This window comes from Camarhynchus parvulus, chromosome Z, assembly GCF_901933205.1.
Source record: "Camarhynchus parvulus chromosome Z, STF_HiC, whole genome shotgun sequence".
Taxonomy (NCBI): Eukaryota; Metazoa; Chordata; class Aves; order Passeriformes; family Thraupidae; genus Camarhynchus; species Camarhynchus parvulus.
The window spans coordinates 52,406,264-52,428,451 of NC_044601.1; the positions used below are offsets into that span (position 1 = coordinate 52,406,264).

The 22,188-nt window shown below is 37.2% G+C and overlaps 1 protein-coding gene across 4 annotated transcripts in view; it reads right to left on the reverse strand.

Annotated features, from left to right (window-relative positions):
• Nucleotides 1-1,638: 1,638 nt before the first annotated feature.
• The window catches only part of GPBP1 (GC-rich promoter binding protein 1), a 35,337-nt gene continuing 14,787 nt past the window's right edge, over nucleotides 1,639-22,188 (reverse strand). For 2 of the 4 annotated variants that reach the window (XM_030968732.1, XM_030968731.1), the window contains 10 exons: nucleotides 20,588-20,706; nucleotides 16,495-16,618; nucleotides 15,795-16,018; nucleotides 15,100-15,166; nucleotides 12,893-13,077; nucleotides 11,800-11,940; nucleotides 11,173-11,337; nucleotides 7,394-7,578; nucleotides 4,016-4,118; nucleotides 1,639-2,882 (listed from right to left, as the gene is read on the reverse strand). In XM_030968732.1, coding sequence (XP_030824592.1) covers nucleotides 2,724-2,882; nucleotides 4,016-4,118; nucleotides 7,394-7,578; nucleotides 11,173-11,337; nucleotides 11,800-11,940; nucleotides 12,893-13,077; nucleotides 15,100-15,166; nucleotides 15,795-16,018; nucleotides 16,495-16,618; nucleotides 20,588-20,650 — 1,416 coding nt within the window. In that variant the 5' untranslated portion in view covers nucleotides 20,651-20,706 and the 3' untranslated portion in view covers nucleotides 1,639-2,723. Of the gene's footprint in view, nucleotides 2,883-4,015; nucleotides 4,119-7,393; nucleotides 7,579-11,172; nucleotides 11,338-11,799; nucleotides 11,941-12,892; nucleotides 13,078-15,099; nucleotides 15,167-15,783; nucleotides 16,019-16,494; nucleotides 16,644-20,587; nucleotides 20,707-22,188 lie in introns of those variants that run through there. The other 2 variants (XM_030968734.1, XM_030968733.1) reach the window with 2 other exon arrangements.

A 22,188-nucleotide genomic window follows, 5' to 3' on the forward strand; every position in this document is an offset into this window, starting at 1 on the left:
CAAAGTATCTCCAAAGCTTACTAGTGCCCACTAAGGAAATGGGCAAGCTTAGTCACCAACTTCTCAATCCTTTAACACAGACACCTGCTGAAGCAGAAAAACAAGAGAGGACTTATTCTGGGAATGGATCATGGTTTATGTTATGAGAGAACAAAAAGACCAATGCACTACTTAAATTGCCCCAGAAAAGGAACAAAATCAAAGATGCATAAGGTTGCATTGTTAAATACTAGAGAATCCAATTTCATTCTTTTCTACATCTTCAAGCACTAAAAAAAAGGAAGAAGAACTGTACAATAAAATGCTTTCATACATTTTATGGAAGCATACTACAAAAACCAAACATTGTTTTGAGTGACATTTCCCAGGAAAAAAAAAAAAACTAAAAGAGTTCCCACAGTAAGTGACTAAAAGTTTCTTAAGGTGACACAGAAGATGAAGGATACTCTATTCAGCTTTGCCACAAGCAAATATAACATAAAGGAATCCAGTTCCTCAGTGTAAATATCAAATTTCACCCATTCCCACACTGCCATGAAGGGCCAACAGAAGTAACAGAGTAGACAGATAACCACTTAAGCCAGGGGCCACACACACTTCTGAGGGGTCTCTGAACTTACCAGAAATTAATCCACAAGCATCAGCAGACACAAGAGGAGAAAAGAGACAGAGGAAACTTATGAAGGCTATAAAAGTGTTCCACTCTACAAAGCAAAACCACTGTCCAGTTCCTGTTACCTGCTTTGCCCACAGTTCATTATAATCAGTGCTTCCATTACCAGTTTCAGGATATAAACTAGCAAAGAAGAAGTACCAAGTATGACTAGTACTCCTACTTCCTCTAAAGATAATTTTCTCAATTCCAACTTGTAAATTTCCCAAGTCTATACAATTTTAACACAGCTCTTCTCTAATTACATTAACTTCTCAGAGAGTTAATTCCTGAGGTGATTGAAATAAAGTAAAACTGAATAAAGAAGGGGGAAAAGCCTACACCCCACCTTGAGAAATGCCAAGGAAAAAACATTTTCACTTACTATTAAAACAGTGCATCCACATATCACTATATAATTAAACTAGGCAGAAGATCCTGTTTATAGCATGTGAAAACCAAAAAGTGAACAAACTACCACCATGTGTCAAAGTCAGTAAAAAAAATTCAGGAGAGGGAAAGGAAAAAGGTGTATAAGGCATGCAGGTAGGAAAAACATCATTACAGATATGGCAGTTTTCTTTTTAAAAAGAAACATTTTTATCCTCTTAAATTGAGATTAGAAATTGAGTATTTAAATATACCATGCCAAAATTAACTACATCAACATTTGCAAGCAGCTTCTAATACAAAAACTGACCTCTTGAAAAGAAATACCTATTTAAATTAACAATAAATAAAAAACAGAAACATACCAAATTTGGTCCAAAATTGATGCCATACTTATAAAAAAAGTATTTTCCTAAAGAAATATGGACAGAATCTCAACTTTATAAATATTTTTGCTTTCAAGTTCTAAACTGCAAATAATTTACTATAAGAAGTAGTAGAATTCAAAAACATCTTGACAGGGAAGTGTCTATATATATATATACATATATATATATCTGTGCTATATTATAAACTTATGCAACATCCCCAAGAGCAGTTGTGCTTATGAATTAATGCTACACAGCTTGTACAACTGTGGACAACATGTAAAGAACTAAAATAAACCAAATAAAACTATAAATAATACAATATTGGTTTTTAAATGTGAGATCATAAAGTCTTACACTGAGTAAGCAAAAGAGGTGGTCATTGCACACATATACTTCTGCTGCTATAAAAGCAGGATCTAGTGATGAAAGTATTTTTACCTTGTACTGAAATGCACAACTGCACTGCTGCCAGAGTACATGTAATATAAATGCAAACAAACTTAGCTGTTTTAAAAACAATACCCGTGATGCTATGCACTGAGACAATACTCTGTAAATCAGTTTATTTCCCATGTAGTGGACAAATCCAATCACTGTAATGATTTTTCCACATGTCGAATAGCAAAATCAAACTGCTTATTTTCCCACAAGTCACTGTGAGAATAAGGGTCTTGCTATACCCCTTAAAGCTTTCAATTTAAAAGTTAATTCTAGAAATTTGGAACTGTAACACCAGGGTCTTTTGCCATTAATAACAACGACAACACAACCAATGGCTAAAGAGCAGTTATTTGCAGAACAGTTCAACAACTCAGTTAAGGAAGAGTTTTAGTGCACTTTGCTCATTTTAGCCAACACGCTACATTGCCCTTTGTGCGTACAAAGTGGACTCATTGATTTCCACTGTAAGAAAAAAATGACTTGGCAAGCAAAACACTGTGTCAAGCTGCTCTTTTCTTCCTTAGACATTTTAAGACAGAAGCTTTGCAAGACATTACACAATTCTTTGCTTTTATTATTAAGTGAGAAAGTCTGATTCATAACATTGTCACATTGCTAGTCAGAAATGCTTCAGTGATGGAAGTCAACACTGGGTCAACACAAGGCCTCTTCTACAACATTCGTTTACGGAGAACTTATAATGATTTTCAACACACCCAACAGAACATTCCTTGCTTCCTTCAGAGGAAAGTCCCATTATTCTTTCTGTAGTGGGCATGTTACTACATAAATGACAATTTTTGTTCTTGGACAAAACATCCCCAATCTTCACAAGAACAAATGGACTTCTACAGGTGTTACAGAAGTCTTCACACATCATCATCATCTGATGTATCACTGCTGCTTGTCTCAGAATCCTCATTCTCCAGAGCAGGTTTGAAAGTGCTGTTTTTCCAGGGGCCAAATTTAAAATTACAGACGAGGCCATTTTTCAAAATGCCGTTTTTCCGAAGGCCATTTTTTTGTAACTGAAATGTGAAAAAATGACACATTTAGAGAAAGAAAATGCCAAACACAACAATCTGTTTCAATTCAATACTTTTTGCATCTTCACCTCTGGGCTACACTGGATCCACAGCTTTTTATATGTACACAGAAAGGATAACTTCCCTGTGAGCCTTCACCTCTGGCCAGCCACCTGCATCCCAGTGTCTCCAGGTGGGCTGAACTCCTGCAGTCAATGAGAGCTCACCCCGTTCTCACCCATGTCCCCACACATCTTGCCCCAAGATCCTTTCTCCCAAATGGTCTCTCCCTGCAATCCAGTCCCCTTTCCCACAGAACTGCAAACATCTGTGCTAAGAAGGGCCAAGGGCAATAGGGAAGGGGCCCAGAAGAGATGCTGCAGAGAGGAATTGGTATCTCAGCAATTGGAAAGTCAAAGACACTGAAGAAAGGAAACAGCTGATTCTGCAAAAAAGAAAGGAATTACTGCATTTTCAACATCATGCAGAACGTGTGCACTAAAACAAGCACTTGAAATTTTAATATTCCAATATCAAATTATTAATATTTCAAATAATATTGGAATTACCAAAAGTTCAGATTTAGTACCACACACTATTCTCATTTCTGACTCCTTCTCACTGACCCCACCAGGTATACTCAACACTCTTAATAAAAAAATAGAAATTTAAAAAAAAAAAAAAAAAAGGAAGGAAAAGTCAAGTCTACATTACCTTTTCATACTTTGTTACTAGTAAATTAAATGTCTCTCAAGTCCCAAAAAAGAAAATACAGCTCTCAGAGTACCACGGAAACTGCACAAAAACCTTGAAAGAATGAAAGAAGACTCTCTTTCCTTAGGCTAAGTAGGCTAAGCTAAGGAGCTTGAAAATCTGTGCACTTCTACCACCAACAATACTTAAACTACCCAGAAGTACACCCTACCCTGCCCTTGATGCTTTGTGAATAGGCCTGCGCTACAGTCAACATTGGTACCCGATTTTTCTGAAGCAACTATACTTCCAAAAGCACAGCAGTGAAATGGTACTGCAACAGCAACATCCCTAATGATCACAATTACTGCAGATCCTCCTCAAAGGAAGGCATCTCAGGTAACCAGCTGCAGGTCTATAATGGAAAATTAACTTAGTCTTACCTGTTCACTAATGACTTGAAATTCCCTCATCTCATCCTCAGTTAGTGGAGCACATGTTTCATCATTTTCACTGTCTTCCTGCCAGCCCATCTCCTTTAACAACCTTTAAATTAAGAAGGACAACATTAGAATTTGCTACACACACTCAAACATTTCAAGCTCTGCCTACATACATATCTGAAGACCTGTAACAAATGCATTGATTAATCAGCCAGTATTTTTTTTTAAACAAACTCTTTACATAAGTGTGAGTTCAAAGTCTTGTAACAGGTATGTATTAAGCACAGAAGCTGAGTTCTCAGGTCCCTTAAAGATGATCCTATTCTACCACCATATGTGGTAAAAACTATACCTTCATTCTAAGGCAAGAGATCTATGTCAGAACAGTAAGAATGTGTTTTCTTAATATAACTTAAAACTGTCAGTGAAGCAGCAATGTATTCACTCCCCTGAGAACAATATGAAGACACAAAGACACACTGAGGGACTGCAAGTTTTCCTGAATAACAAAGCAGAGCAAAGCATAAGGAACATTGATGGTGTCCCTCGATGGAAACCAACTCAGGATGCAATGGTCGCATGTGATTTATTTTTTATACCACATGCTAATGTCAAGAGCCATGTCAGGCCTCTTTACAATTGAGTCTCAGCCAACAGCACATTCTGGTTTTTCAGCTCAAACAGCTAGGAGTGGATTTTGGGATAAGGGGAAGAAATGAGGAGAAGAAAGACTCCTCTCGTAACTAAGCTTGATATACAAAGATGCAATAATCAGCATGTTTTGGCTAGTTCATAAAGAAGGATGGCAGTATATGAGCAGGAAGAAAGTGGTTTTACATTTGAAGATGGTATAAAAACAGAGGTTATCTGAGGGTGAAGATACCACAACATTTAACAATGAAGTTATTAAGTTTCCTTGCTGCAAAGTTTTTTTCCAAAAGGATTAGCACCTTCTTCAGGTAAATCAGGTATCTTTTCACCTTAAACATTAAAACAGACTAAAGCTATTTTACAAAAAACAAAGAGGTTTCTAAAATGTATGCCAGAGCTGACACTTAAGAGGTAAAAAAAGTGAATATATTAAAATAGCAAGACAAACTCACAGCTGACACCATACACCAGGCACTTCATTTAGGCAGATATCAGCAAAAAATGTCAACACAATCCTCCCCACAAAGAACTCTATATTCCAATACAGTGGATGTGCACTGGAAAAATTTGCATTTTTAGAACCGTAACAAAAGCCGGGAATTGTAGAAGGAGAAAGCACTACTCTGCTTAAAATAAAGTCAGTAGGACAGTAATAGAAATTGTATCCTCTGTTGCATTTGGACCAAATCAGAAAGCATAACAGGCAGGAACAATCAAGTCATCCAAAACTCTAAGAGAATATATTGTACAGAAAAACACAATGCTAAATGCAGCTCAATGATAGTTAGCTGAGTTTCGGTTTTTACTGCAAGCAAGCTCAGACATAAGCATGGCATTCAGTGAAGTAAATAGCTACAGAGCTTCTGTTAATGTAAGTAAAATTTAGGGTAACAGCTAACTAACTTTAAAGCAACATTCTGTAAGGTTAGCAGCACCACTGTCCCTGTAAAGTGACACCATTCTAGAATGGTTAGAAGTATGAACTACATAAAAAAATTACTTCAGATTAGCCAACTTGATACTTACAGTATTGCTGCACATTGGAAACTTCCCCAGCAGGAAGGAAGCCCTTTTGTACCAAATGTGCCAATACTTTTACTAGGTATGCAAAAGTAACCTAGGAGCTAAGGTGGCGATCCATTGTGCAATTTACCACAAAAAGGTTAACCCTAACATCTGTCCACATGTGTGCTGAGCTCACAGCCAAAGCACTGTGGCAGTATGGACACACAGCCTCTCTGGAATACCACAGAAGAAAGACATTTGCCCAGAAATCCTAACAAGGCTATTTATAGTAATTTGAATTGAAAAACTAAGAGTTAGATTTGACTCCCATCTGCCAGCCAAAAAATCATGAGCCTCTAGTGGCCATACATTTCACAGACTCCCAGAATATCGTGAGTTGGAAGGGATCCACAAACAATGCGGCATCCAACTCCTGGTCCTGAACAGAACAGCCCCAAGAATCATACCCTGTGACTGAGAATACTGCCCAAACACTTCTTGAACTCTGTCAGGCTTGGTGTTGTTGGGAATCCTGTTCCAGTGCCCAGCTATCCTCTGGATGAAGAACATTCTTTCTCAAAGTCACAGATTTTCTCCCTACAATGGCAAGCACCATCTTCCATTTTTGGTATCCCAAATTAATATCTGGCAAGTTGAAGTCCCCCATTAGGACAGCAGCAGTTGATTTAGAGGTGTTCCTTAGCTCCTTAAAGGACAGTCAGTGTCATCATCCTGGGTGATTGGCCTACAGTGGACGCCAACAATGACATCTGCTTTTTTTGTTTGCTCCTTAATCCTTTTCCAGAGGCCCTTAACCATGTCATCACCAGCCACAAGCTCCAAATATTCCACCCATCCATTAGCTACAACACTACTCCCCCATCTCTCCTGCTGTCTGCGCCTCCTGAGGAGCCTGCCACCATCCACAATGCTCCAATGACAGAACTCATCCCACACGGCGTCACTTATGGCAGTGATGTTGCCAGTGGTGGGAAAAAAGGAACACAGCAGGGTGCTTTGTACTCTTCATACTCAGGAGGAGTAAGAGGAAATGAAAGTTTCTTCTACAGGCACTACAAAATGAAGCATTGCCTAGTCCAATGTATAGACTATCACTGAAAAAAAAATCTGTCTAAACCATAAGAATCTGACAGAAGACTGGGTCATGATTATCAAGCAGCATAATTCTTATATCTACCAAATGCTACTGCAGTTGGATTACTGGGATAATAGAATTGTTTCAATCCTTTTCATGAAATTACTTTTTCACCTTCCAGTGGACTGTCTTGTGATATCACTAATAGTGTCAACAAGTCAGCTACAAAAATAATTAACTACTTTAATAATGATTAAAAGCTCACTGAAGTTTTATATAAGATGCAGCACTTAAAATATTTTTAATACAAACAGCAATTACATGTATTGTTCCTCCCAGACACCTAGACCAAAATCAGAGGGACGAAATCACTATGTAGTTTGCTATATTCTTTATTAAAAAATAAACTTTCTGTACTTAAAAATTGGATGTAAATCAGTACACAGGTCTAAGAAATAAACTATATCTCATGTTAAATTAGTACATGTCTAAAAGATAAATTTTACAGTAGTCAAGAAACATTTTATGCTTTCTCAGTTTTCACATTCTGACTTCTGCACTAGTAAGAATTTAAGAACATGCTCAGCTACCATGAAGAAACACACTATGTTTTATATAGTACATACCTATGCTCTGCCTCAAGTGAGCTCGAAAGAACATTTGCCTGAGGGAAAGCTGAAGACTGAATGATCTGCTGAGGTGTAACTGAAGCATTGCCATTCTCCTGCGGAATCTCATTTTTGAAGTTTCGGTTTATATCTCTCTCACGATGAGGACTGTTGTTGTTATGCAAGCTGAAGGACTCATCATCCTAAATACATTACAAAATGTAGAAGTGAATTCCATCCACAAGAAAATATCCTGAAGTGCTGCAATTCAGTAGTTCTGTTTAGTTATGAAATTAAGTTTAAATTGAGAGACTCTGTACTTCACAGGTAATTCTGTTCTGGCATTTGCAACACCTGCATGCTACAGAATTCCTAAGATACACTACTGATTAAATAATGCAGAAAGCACCTCACAAGCTTTTCCCCAAATTTTCTTCCTGCAAAGTTTCATACATATCTTAAAATTCAAACGTACTTCAGCTGTTCTTCATACTTACAGAAATAATGGACTATTGAATTTTTATTGTTCCTAATTAAGTATCAGAGCTGTATGTGGCAGAAGCAGTCTGAAAGTATATGAGTTCTCAAGTTTACTTAGTCTAAGACACAGGTCACAACACCCATACCTCAAATAGCAAATTCTCTGCCATGAATTTAGAAAGACTGCATAATGCTCTTTAAATTCAGACAAGCTCACTTACACACATGCACTCAACCCTAGCTTCTCAGGCTGTTGTGAACAACAACTGTAAATTACTAGACATTAAATACAAATCAGGAAGAAAATTTATTTACAAAGCCGACTGTTCAGGTTCACTCAAAGATCAAAAGGTCTTTAGTCTATAAACATTAGGTATTTCTTTCTACTCTACTCATTCAGCAACGTGTAATTCATATTTATGAACGAGCCAAATAGCCTCAGAAGTCTTACCAGCTGTAAAAACAAAGAAGAGTACAATCATTATTAGTTAACACCTTCTCAATAGCAAAATCCCTAAACTGGGCATATAACAGCATTACCCATAGCATGAGGAAATAATGCAATCTTCTGCACCTGTAAGAAATCATACTTCAGAGCACAGGATCAACACCACCCTCCCACTCACATGTTGTCTGCTTTCAGAAATATTAGAACAGTCAGCAAGATATTGTTAAGAACACATATCCCAGTCAACATATATTCAGCTGTTACATTATATGCCTGGAGAATATGTCACATAATACCAAGAAAAATTTATAAATTTACTAATCAGGTCTAATATATAGGACAAAACAGCTTCTTCCAAGTGTGATTCAGCTGCTGAGTATAATTTGCCTCATTATTTCATAATTCTGAATATCTAGATGGTTCCTAAGATCTTTCTAATCTTAAATCAAAATCTTTGTGTATTTCCTGAACACATGAACAAAGCTATCCCCAATACCCATTTCAGGGTACTCAGTCACAGAATACCTAATGAAAAGATGTAGGCTTTTCTTAGCTCACACATACAGCTAAGTTATACAGTCCCATTACAGCAAATTGCATTTTGCCTGAAATAGGATCAGGGTCAGTAGAGTCAGTCTCACTTTTATCACCAATGTACACTGGCACTGTTTCCTTTTTAATATCTCAGAAGCCTAATATCGCTTCCTCAAAATCACTTGTTTATCTGGCTGATTTCTAATTTATGGGATTTTTTGTTTTAATAAGACATTTTAAATCACTCATTTACAGCAAACAGGCTTGTAAGCACCTCATTCTGAATAATAAAATACTTATCTTCACCTGGATTATGATAACTGGTATGATAACTAGGTGGCTGGTAGCAAAAACCAATTGCATAAATCAATTCAGACTGAAAGAAACCTGATGCATATTATACACAGCCATTATAGGCCTTCAAGCTCTCAATTAGTTAGAACCAGTGTTTTATGCATATAGTGAGTTATTGCTCGTTTGATTAGACCAATAGAGAACTTCTGGCTACCTAAACACCAATCAGAAAGGAAATGGTTTGAGAAGCATTGAGAAGCAGAACAAACTTCTTTGTTTTGTAGGAGAACTAATTGCCAGGGTATGAAACACTGCCCTTCACAAGTCTGTTGGGACTAGGTGGGATTCACACAAGAGTACAAAGGGAGCTGGCAGTTCACTGAGCTACTTTCCATCATTTACCAGCAGCCCTGGATTACCAGAGAGGTCCCAGGAAACTGGAGACTGGAAAATGTGATGCTCATTTGCAAAAAGTATTGGAAGGAGATTCCAGGGAACTACAGGCATGTCAGACTCGCCGTGGTACCAAGAAAGGTAGGGGCAGATGACTGTGAATGCCATCACACAGTTGTCCCTGCAGGACAACCAGGGGATCAGGCCCAGCCAGCACAGGTTTGGGAAAGACAGGTCCTGCTTAGCCAACCTGATCTCCTTCTACGACCAGGTGACTGCTTAGAGGATGAAGAAAAGGCTGTGGATGTTTTCTGCTAGAACTTCAATAATGCCTTTCTTTGCTACAGTATCTCAGAGAATTCTGCAGAAGCTGGCAGCCCATGGCTTGGAGAGGGGCACTCTTCACTGGGTAAAAACTACCTAGATGGCTGCGCCCAGAGGGTGGTGGTGAGTGGAGCTATATTCAGCTGGTGGCCAGTCATGGGTGGGGTTCCCCAGGGCTCCCTACTAATCGCTTTATCAATGATTTGACAAGTGCACCTCAGTCAGTTTACAGGTGACACCAAAATGGGTGAGAATTCTGATCTGCTGGAGGACAGGAATGCTCTGCAGAGGGGTCCGTACAGGATGGATCAACAGGCCAAGGCAACAATAACCCCAGGTAGTGCCACAGGCTGGGGCAGAGTGGCTGCAAAGGACCTGGGGGTGCTGGTGACAGCAGCTGAACATGAGCCAGGCTGTGCCCAGGTGGCCAAGAAGGCCAATGGCATCCTGGCCTGGATCAGCAATGGTGTGGCCAGCAGGGCCAGGGCAGGGATTGTCCCCCTGTGCTGGGCACCGCTGAGGCCACACCTCCAGTGCTGTGTCCAGCTCTGGGCCCTCACTGCAGGAAAGGCACTGAGGGGCTGGAGAGAGTCCAGAGAAGGGCAATGGAGCTGGGGCACGGTCTGGAGCACAAGTGCTGTGAGGAGCAGCTGAGGGAGCTGGGGGTGTCTATCCTGGGAAAAGGAGGCTCAGGTGTGACCTTATCACTCTCTACCACTGCCTGAAAGGAGGCTGTGGCCAGGTGGGGGTTGGCCAACACTGTGACAGGACAGAAGAAATGGCCTCAAGTTGTGTCGGGGAGAGTCAGGTTAGACACCAGGAAGACTTTGTTCACAGGAAGACTTTCAACCACAGGAAGGGTAGTCAAGCACTGGAATGGGCTGTCCAGGGAAGTCGCTAAGTCACCATCCCTGGAGGTATTTAAAAGCCATTTAGATGTGACACTTGAATACACAGTTTACTTGCAGACTTGACAGTACTGTTAATGGTTGGACTCAATCTCAAAGGTCTTTTCCAATATAAATTCATGTATGATTACTTTACTAAGCCTAATTTATCCTTTTTATTGTTGCTAAAGATACACAAGTACTTAAGTCATCAACATGCACTAACAGATAATGCAGAAAGACAAAAAGAAACTACAAAGCAGCACTGGAGGAAGAGTAGTACTTGGAACAATGTTTTTAAATTAATCAAAAGATAATTCCTTTCCTTCCTTTAGGGATCCAAGAGCATTACTTAACAGCTATTTACAGCAAAATCAGAAGTAGTTTATAGTTTGTCTGAAACCTACTGGATCTACATTAAGTATTAACAAAATTACCTTCTCTTGCCCATCATGATTCTCATCTTCATGTTCCTCTTTCACTCTATCTCTTTTCAATGCTTTCAAAAATTCACTCTTCTTATCAGTCCGCATTCTTGTCAATTTTGTTAAACGAAGCTGACCAGATGTGTCAACAGGGGATGAAGAATTTGACCAATTACACTAGTGAAGAAGGTCAGAGAAAGAAAGAATGTTAGAAATGTGTTCATTCAGAAAAATTTTAATTAAAGACACAGGTATCCGTTCCTTCAGATTTCACATATATTCACAGTCAAAACTAGAGAGAAGATCTGTATTTTGGTATAAACAGTTTGTAGATGTAAACCCAGAGATGCAGCTTTATGGAGCACTGCTACTGAAAAGTGGGCCTTCTGAAACATGTAATACCTTTAGCAGTTTTGAAGCCTAAAAGTATCAGGTTGTATTTTCTAATGTGGGTTTTTATTCTAAATCAAACCTACAAAGGAAACTGCAGTACTTTGAAGCCAGTGATGTGCATTCCACCTTTTCTGAACGTTAAGTTAAAAAAACCCATATTTAATACAATTCTGTATAAAATTTACTGGCCATCCTCCCTTAAGCAAATTAAATGTTTTATAAATTTAACTACAGCTACTATTTTACCTGTTTCACTGAATTTTGTGTTACAGCAAATGCCTTGACAGTTGATTTGAAAGGACTGAAACTGCCAACACCATATGCAGATTCAGGAGGAAATGCATTCCCAAGTTTATTTTCTTTTGCTTGGCTTTTCCAGTGTGTGGGCTAGACAGAAGAATAAACAGAGAAGTAAAGTGTCATTAACCAAAAAAGATTGTTTTCAAGAATCTTCAGAAAAATGATTAAGCAAAAGCAAATCATAACTGCAACCTTAATGTAGTGCAAACATCTGTTTTCTTGTGGAAAACAGGATGTTTATGAGCAATTCATCTGCTCACAAATACTGTTCATGCTGTTTATATAAAAACTAAAATTTTAAAACAATTAAGATCCTCATATTTGAGATATCAAAAATGATAATACTTTCAACAGCTGAAAGTATTATTTCAGATTCAAAATGTTACAGAGTTAAGAACTAATCCACCATATGCTCCCAAGAGCACAGAAAAATTCCTGAAACAAAAAAATAGAGATGAAGCCAGTGAGAATAGCTCAGTTGGTTAGAGCCTGGCGATAATAATGCCAGGGTTGTGGGTTTGAAGTCCATATAGACCATTCACTTAAGCGCTGGACTTGATGATTCTTGTGGGTTCCTTCCAATATTCTGATTGTGCATATGGAAAGTTGCATTTGGTAAGAGACCAGAATGATACTACGAGGTTATAATGTCATCTCTGTCTATAATTGGGATAAATTCTGAAGGTAATATTATGCTGACTATACCTCTCTACAACGTACCTAATTTTGTTCTGTTGAAATCATATATACAAAAGGGACTGCTATTCCATAAGTTAAAAAACACCATTTTTACTCTCACTTGTACAGCTGCTGCGCTTCTCAAAAGAGGCAGATGAGAAGCAAAGAGAAACAAAATTATAATTTAAAAAGAAAAATGCAAAAAAGTTGTTTCTATTCATTTTTGGGGTGTGTTGCATTTTGCAAGTGTTGAATACATGACAATCCAGAACAGTATCCTCAGGGATGAAATAAACATATTGAGAATTACAGCATTACTTTTCTAGGCATGTTTTTCACAACACTAGTATCCAATACTCACCTTTGCAGGTGGAGTTACAGGTTTGGGGACTAATCCTTTATAAACACTTGTGCCAGTTCCATTCCTTACCGGCTGTGAGTGAAGACTTCCCACTAATGGGAATCCAGATATCCGCAGTTCTTTTGTACTGCCTTTTTTAATGACCAGCATTCTCTGAGACCTAGATTTAGGATTTAAAGGGTACTCTGGAAGAAAAAAAGAGGTGTGTATGTATAAAGATATGTGCGTATGTGTGTGTGTGTGTGTGTGTGCCTATGTACACAACTCACTAGTTTTTAGATCATAAGGTACTGGAACAGCCATATGATCCAGAGCTAACAGGCATAAATCAGGAACTTAAATCAGTATTAGCTCCACAAATAACATACTGTGCAAACCTGGAAAAACACAGGTTCTGTTCCATTTTCTACAGTCATCATTCTAAAAATATTTCACTTGGCAATGCAGGAATTGCACTTTTTGAAAGAAAATATATTCTTCAAAGAAACCTGCAACACACTTCTAGAGACTCCTGTGTAGCAATTCTACAATCAAAATACTGTCAGTTGTTGATAGTTAACCAAACTTCAAAAGAGTTTATGGCTTTCATATTCCCCTTAAGATTTCCTAAAGAATAATTAGTTATATATTTATTAACAGCTCAGTTTAGAGATGTGCACTGAGGTTCTATAAACATGAGACAAGATGTGCACTACACATTAGACCATGGCAATGACCAATTTCTCTAGCTCCATGCTTCAGATGGACATAACAGGACAAAATTTCCATGTTCAATGGAGAAAAAATTACAAGACATACAGTTAGCCATCAAACTAGAGAAACTGCCATTTAGCAGTATTAAGGAACATCCATTAAAAACAGTTCTAAAATTTTCAAAAAGTAAAAAAAATATATTTTTTGTACTTGCATTCCTTTTTCAAGGATTATCTCCTCTCCCTGCAAGCAATTCTACTTCACATAGTCACTATAGCCTCTGTTTAAAAAAAAAAAAACAACAAACCCTATCTTAAAAGAATACATGACTTTTGCTTTGTTTAGCAGGTAGATGCTACAAAATAGTTACCATAACTGTAAGCTACATTGTCATTAAATCTCATTACAAGATTTTTCATAATATTTACAGGCTCCCATCACATATACACAAGGTAAAATGGAATCTAAGAGATGCTTACGTTTTTAACAGATATTAGAAGGGATTGTAACACTCCTCTATCCTGAATATTTTTTCCTTCTAAAGGGAATAATAACAGCCTTCAGTTTTTCAATTACAAAACAAGACTCTTTTATTGAAAGATAGATTATCACATGAAAGCTGCTAACAATACAATGCCAGAAAACTGTCCAATTATTTATGATGCTGTAAAGGTTTACAGCAATTAGATATTTATATTGAGGGGTTGGCCTGTATCTAATGTTACTTTAGTGTACAAAAAATACTGGTTAAGTATGAGAAAAGAATCAGCAAATTAAAATATCTTTAAAATCTCAGTATTAGCAGTTGTTTAAGTAGACAAGTAAAAGTTTTCATGTTTAATTTTTTTTTTTTTTTTAATAAAGAGAAATGTTCTTATTTTGAGTACATTTACTTTAAAATGCCTGCCATCTAAAGCTACCACCTTCCTGGTATAAACAATTGACAACATAAAGCCCATTAGAATTGTAAAGTGTTAGCCAAACGATCAGGTGAGGATGAGAAAACAATCGCAGCTACAGGTCTGTTCAATGCCCCTGCCCAGGATTGTATTTATCATACAAATAATACACAAACAGAACCAACAGCATAAGACATGTGCTTCCAGAAAGAGACCTTAAATCTCTGCAAGCTAACCTACTCTTCCAGCTCTCCCAGGTTTCTCTCCAAATTCTTCCAACACATTTTACAAAGCCTTCAGCTAGCAACCAATACCACTCATATAGGTGACCAACCTTCATTGTACTTCCTCTTGAAAATAAAGGTGAAGATTTCTTGACATCATTACAAAAAAAGATGTATACTTGTTCTGGGAAAGAGTATTAGTTGTGGTCACATCTACACACTAGCAGACTGATACGCATATGGAAGTGTTACCCTTCAACAAAAAGATACCTACATTGTAATAATATTGAAGTCTTCTCAATCTATACCTTTAGAATTCTAAAAAGAGGCTCATGTTAACAACTGCAGATCTCTGCTACGTTTTTGCATTTAAAAACATCAAAATACTTACCCCACACACCTGCAGCTAGAGATTTATTCTGGTTTGGTTCCCTCTCATATTCAGGGTTTAAAGATGGCTGAAAGAAAGTTTTGTCATTATTTTAAAAAGTAACCCTTGAACTGTGGGATGAATGAACTAAAGAGTCACAATAACACCAGCAGCATGACCTCTGCTGACAGACTAAACACCTCCCTCAGGAACCAAACAGGACAATGCTCACTTGTTTCTCTTCTCTACAAAAATCTCAGGCAGCAGCCAATGCCATTATATGACAGCAGCAGAGAAAGCAAAAAACCAGCCATGTATTTTGATTCAAATAGTAAGATCACCCTTCCCCTCACATCCTAACTGCGGGTTAAAGCATGAGAGCTCAAAGGCCACAGGCATGAAAATTACTTTGTTACTATTTCAAATTCCAATAAGGCAACTGTGTAGAATTTAATACATACACATACCACAGCAGATAGGAATGCAACTGTAGTTTCACTTAAATACACAAATAACAATAATAAACATATAATGAAAAATCTGGTTATAAAATAAGAAACAAGTTATTAGACAAACTACCAACACTCCCTTACCTACAGAAAATTCCTTACATGATGATCTGAAACAGGTGAAATCTCATGAAGTGACTTGTAATGGACAAAATGGTATTTGCAGACAAAATGAAACCTTTTTAATTGTAATTACAATTTACTTACGAAGTCCTCAGCCTCAAACTGGTTGGGTACTTCTTTTTCTTCCTTTTTCCGGATTTCATTATCAAGTACATTCTTTTCATGCAGTCCCTGGCCTTTTCCACAATGGAAGGTGCTGCTACGAGTACGGGAACCTCCACCATGGTACCCTCCACGTTGGTTTATATTTTCTGGACCATTTCTACCTTGTGAACGCCACCCATTCCTCTCTTTTCGCCCAAAATGCCCTTGGATTTTAAAATTTTAAATAAATGTAATTACAAACCATTTAAAAATAATATTTTACTCTGCAGAATTGTTAAAAAATTTAAATCACAAGCTCTATACACTGGGATACAATAGCATAGGAAATAAGTTTTCATTCACATAAGCATCAGGGAAGGATCTCACAAAACAGTGCCAGAGAGAAAATAGCCAGCCAATGCTACAACAAGTCAACCTCTTTTTCTGGCTACTCATTTTATATGTTGTTGGCTAGTGTATTAACACTCTTATTCTACTCAAGAGAGAAATACACCTGGAATCGCATTACTTTAACAAACCCTTAGTGCTCACATCCTCTCCCAGGTGTGTCTTTCCATTACCTCTCTTTCACTGCAGCAAAAGAATTTAGCACACATGAGCTGTCATCATCAGACTTCCTTTCTAGCTAGTGCCACAAAGAAATGACACAAACATATTCACAGTGTTCCATAAATTATACCTCCATTTGGCCTTCCAGCGCTAGGATCAAATCCTTCCGAAGAATTGTGTCTTCTGCGATTTGCTTCATAACTATTCTCTGTCCATGAAAAATTTTCAGAATGCTTCTCAAAATTCAGTGATGACTGCAAAGGAGCATAAGTGGTAGACCTGAGATCTGATTATTAACAACTTAATCATCAGAACTGTAACATGCACATTGTTGACAGTATATAATTCATTCTTACAAGAACTTAGAATGACAGACAATGCAGCAGTCCCTCATGCAGAGCTGTGTCACCATCTCTCAGGCTAACAAAGTGGAAGCTGCATCTTCTGCTCCAGGACACTGAAACAGCCCTTAAGTCACATGCCTGTGACACAAGGTAAGAAGTGTCTACTTTGTTTTGGCAGCAAAACAGAGCACAAGTGACATGTGCTGCAGCAGAAGAAAAAAAATTTTTAAAAGATAAGAAAGGACAGAAGATCACAATTTGGAAGGCTGAGCAGAAGTCTGGGATCTTAATCTGGATTTTCAGAGACTACATACAGGCATTCCATAGAAAGCAAGGAACCCCTTGCAACCCAGGCAGCTATACTCAAGCAAACCCTAATTCATTAATCTTGTCATTATTACAATTTAAAAAGGCAAATACAAGTAGTTATGAAATACTAATAAAATCTAGAATCAGAAGAGCCCAGATTCACAAAGATACTTCAAATTTTCAGCTTATAAACACATATTAAAGAATTTTTAAAGAAATAAATATTTAATATATCAGTAGGAAGTAGTAAACTAAAATCTTATCTTGAGAACAGCACCAAGATATCAAACTACATCCTGACTAGAATTCACACCTAAAGGGATTAAAGCAAAAAACATTTTTCCTTACACAATATCTTCCTTATAACTTCTCTCTGGGTGTGCCTTTAAAATTACTTTCTTCTTCCCACCTAACCCACAGAGGAAATCACACACACAAAAAAAGATCCCCAAAGCTCTATGGAAAACGGCCCTGTAGAGCTCAAGGTGCTGTTCAATATTCACTGCTTAAAATTAAAACTCCAATAAGTATATCTTTAAAAATTAAAGCAGATATTTATAGACTGTTAATTTTTAGAGTCAAATGTACAGGGACTACCCTCTCAATCTGAGACATGGGACATGAATTACTTGACAAACTCTCCTTGGAGAGAGCTTTGACCAGAAGACTGCAAAAAATTGTTAAAATAAAAGTACTTGAAAAATTACCAAATTAATCTAAATATTTAAGTGAAAGAAAATCCTTAAACAGATTTTGACTGAGCTGCCAAAAATTTCAGAAAGCACTAGATCTGCCAATCTTAGGTGAAATTTTAGAAGATACTTCATGCGTTTATTTACATACAACAACCTCTAAAGATTGTTCTTGGAATTTAACTTTCTTTTTTTCTATTAACTTCAAAACAATCGACGTTTTTACAAAGTATAACTGACAGCATTTTATATGTTGTGTTTGAGTTGTACATGCTATCAGGAATCCAACGCTTCTGAACAGTGTGCAAAGATCATGCAGTTTGCATTTTCCCCACATGATGGAGATACCTGCCTATGAAGCTTCCCAAGGCAGAGATGACAGTAAGCTTTGTAATCAAAAGGAAATGTATTGATTACTTCTGTAAATTGAGAAACTATCTGACTCAGTTCAGCAAATCAAGAAAAAGTATAGAAACAACATAGATTTTAAGAACTACAGGAAGTCTAACTGCTTAACAAGAAGTAAAAGAGAACTGTAAAACTGACTTTAGCTATCTGCAATGTTCCCATATCCTTTTCACAGAAATATTTTCTTAAAAGTTCTGTCCATGTCCCAAAATGGTTTCACTATTCATAACACCTTCCCATTCCAGCTCCCCATCTGTAATACTGCACTGACACAAACACATTAGCTCCAGACCTGAACAAAACTCACTGAGTGACAGATACACACTTATTCAGGTGGATTTTGCAGAGTAGTTGAAAGAGAGATGAGAAAAGCTTGCTGTTAAACGAAAATCAGCAGCAACAGATGAGATGGATTTCAATCAAGCTACAATCTGTATGTCACATTAAAGAGCTCATTCACAATCACAGTTTCCTGGTAGCAATTTCTGTAATGCCAGCCTTGAGCTATGTATGGAAAAACATCTCAGCTACCAAAAGGGCTCAAGGGGAAAACCAGGGTCCTATGGGTGTAATCTCTGAAAGCGATCACACTTCAGGAATATAAAAATTGACTAAGCAGAGCTCAGATTCTACTTCTCAAATCTTTAAAATGTCTAAATGTTGCTGATACCGTAGCCTCACCCCAGCTCCATTCTGCATGAAACATGAGACACTTTGCCTTCCTCACCCCTTCCTCTTCATCTCCATCCCTCTTACCTGCTTTGCTCTTCTGCTTTTTTGATATACAGCAGAAAATAAGTCTATTTTAGGAAATAGAGGGGACAGGGAGCCACAACACTTGTGACCTGCCTTGTGGAGGAATCATAAGTCTTATTCTGTAAACTAAGAACTACAAACCGACTTTTCAAGCACTTAAAATTCAAATGTGTTGTGTATCACAGAACGCTCATCACTGAGGGAGCAGGTAATACAGGGAAATAAGGTGCATTCCAACAATGACACACAAATATTACAACCGAGTAATACACACAACATGGAGTTTCTGAAAGAGAAGAAAATCTAACCAAACTCCATGAGGCAAATAATCATCAAAGAGGAAAGGAAAAATGCACTTGCAACAAAATTTCACACAATTCAGAAATGAGGTGACAAATATAACCCATACCTCAGATATATTCTAGTGGTGCTAGAGTACTTCTGGAACTTTGTTTTATCCTGCTATATTGGCACATAAAGCATGCAGGTAAAGCTCTTGCAGCAGACTCTCTAAATAAGTAGTGAAGACTGTTTTGCAATTGTGACACCGTATCAATTAAGCTCCAAATACACTTCCAATTTAAAACATATTACATTGAAAAAATCAGATCAAAAGAGCTGAATGCAAAAGAAATCATAGAGAATGAAAACAAAGAGACTGCTTCTTAATCTGGATTTTCAGACACTATGTATCCTGGAACAGATAAGCTTTATGTTCCCAGAAACAGACTGTACTAGACAATCTAGCTAGGTCAGGGTAGAAAAGACTTAAACAGTGATATAAAAAAGGACATTCAATGACCTCACTAAAAAAAAAGTGTTTACCTTTGTGTAGACATACAGAATCAAAGCATCAGGAACACAATTAACACTGCCATCTCTCCATGCATTTAACAATACCACAAGCCTATTGCCCTAAGTTTCTCAAGGCTAAGCATTTTCCATGGAGGTGATAGACTGCACAAAGTTTATATATTAAAAAAATAAAGCAACTGTCTTAGCAGTAGATATAAATATTAATTCAAATTATTATAATGAAGACAGGTCTACAAATAGGGAAACAGATAACAAGAGTTTTATCATCCGCTGCTGACTCTGCTTCTGCATTTGCACAAATTAAGAAAGAGTAGAAAAAACATTTCTGAGATAGACATACTCAAGACTTCCAGGAATATTTACTAATTCTAACAATTAAAAGAGATTATTATTTCCCATTTCCAAGCGGTCCCATTACATAAAGGAACACTAGTCTAAATGAAACAACCAGAGTGGAGATGCCTAACAGTATGAAAGTAACACACTCCACCAGCAGCAACAAGCATTCCATCATCAACTGCAGAGCCACTTCAGAAACTCTAAAAAAGCATAGTTTTAATCACTTGGATGACAGAATAATACTCCCTTAAAATTTAAAGGACACAATTAAAAATCAGAAACAAGAACATCAAGTAGGTGCTCTGTCTTGGTACTTCTAGCATGGAACACAGTAATTAATTTTAAACACCTGAAGAAGGCAGTCTTAAACCAACCACAGCAAAGGCCAGATATGTGCTTCTCTCCATGAACTAAGCTGCTCAAGCAAAAAACTCTACTGCAGTCATCTGTCATCACAGTATTCATTAAGAGATTGGCATTTTTACTGTGATTGAGGTTATGACATTTAGATTTCCCTAATAACGAGAGTGTCTTTTCAAAACAACAATACTAAACATACCTTTGTTGATGATGGTGGAGTAGGAAAATTAAGCCAGGCTGGAGCAAAGTCATGCTGCGCCATTTAGGTCCAGTCTTTCCAAATCAATGAAAAAAGGCTTAGCACCTCATGGCAAGTCCCTGTAATCAGAAGAAAATACTAAGGGATTACACTTCTTGTCTTTTGTTCAGTATTTCCCTTCTGTTTTCCCGTATTATTTTCCTCACAGATCTCATTTAGAATCTATCATCATATAATTTACAGCATCAAATCTGTGTTTTTATTACTAAAATGTCACATAAATCAAATATATCACAGGAATTATGAAAATATAAATGTAACATTTCTTTATTTCCTCCTATAAATGGGATGAAGCATCTTGTGTAATACTATGGCAAAACTAGCTTGCTGAAATACATTCTGGTACTACCTAGAAGGGACCTAGGAAGCTTTTATTAGCTTCCTAGAAGCTGATATTTTTAGTTAATCCCCAACAGTCTCAACGGCCATATGAAAGTTCCTTATGAAAAACCTACATACTTGGGCTCATTACAAACCTCACAATGTCTCTATGTCCCCTCTCTCCAATGGAAACAGAGTCTATATGTCCAGAGTATCAAAATCCAGTAAAATTCTCTAGTTTGAAAATGGGCCAAAGAACATAATGGCTTACTATTAAAACCCACAAGTACTTTTTCTACCCTACACTCTTCTCAGAGGTAAGAAAATATTTCTCAATAAGCAAGAGAACACAAGGTAATGTGAACTATATTACCTGAAACTGAACAGTAGCAAAGACAGGAAAGAGATGGATTAAACACTTCCTTAATTATACTAGGGCAACCAAACCATGCTCCGCAGCTAGTCACGACAAAATGGTCAATCACTCAAAAAATTTTTAAGTATGATATATGTGCTATGAGAAATCCAGCTAGTGAAAACATAATAAACTCTCACACACATTCTATAGGGAGGCCCAAATAAACATGAATTCTACATCTCCGCACAGCAGAGTGCAAATCGGTTATTGAGCACAGATATAATTCACTTTAATCTGTGGCTGCTGTAATGTATTAGTAAGAGATGTGGAATCTGAACTTGGTAACTCATAATTATGGTTGTTCTCCAGCCTGAACCAAAATATTGCAGGCTACTGCAGATTTCCATTGACAGACAAGACTCTTCCAGCTTCTAAAAGGAAGTCTAATAGATTTGTTAGATTTGACTCAGTGTAAAACTGTACTTAGTTCAGCTGTTGTTTGTTTTTAATGATGTGAGCTCATATCTAAGTTTTTGGGAACATCCAATAACATAGATAAACTGTAGTGTAGGACATAAAATTAGTACAGTTAAACAGGGACAAGGTTAAAGGTATGTCTCACTCAAATAACTAACTCGAATTACTCTGCTGAAGTCATTCAACTCACTCCTACACCAACTTCAGCAAAAAATCCAGAGAAATATTGTAAGTATTTCCAGTTATATCAAACTAGTAAAATATAAATGAACAAAATTCTGGAGTCAATCAGCCATCACGGAAATGGCTTCTCTCTAAAAGGAACAATGTTCATTTTTACTGATATATCCCATTCAGCAACAGTATACGAAAGGGCGTATGTTTA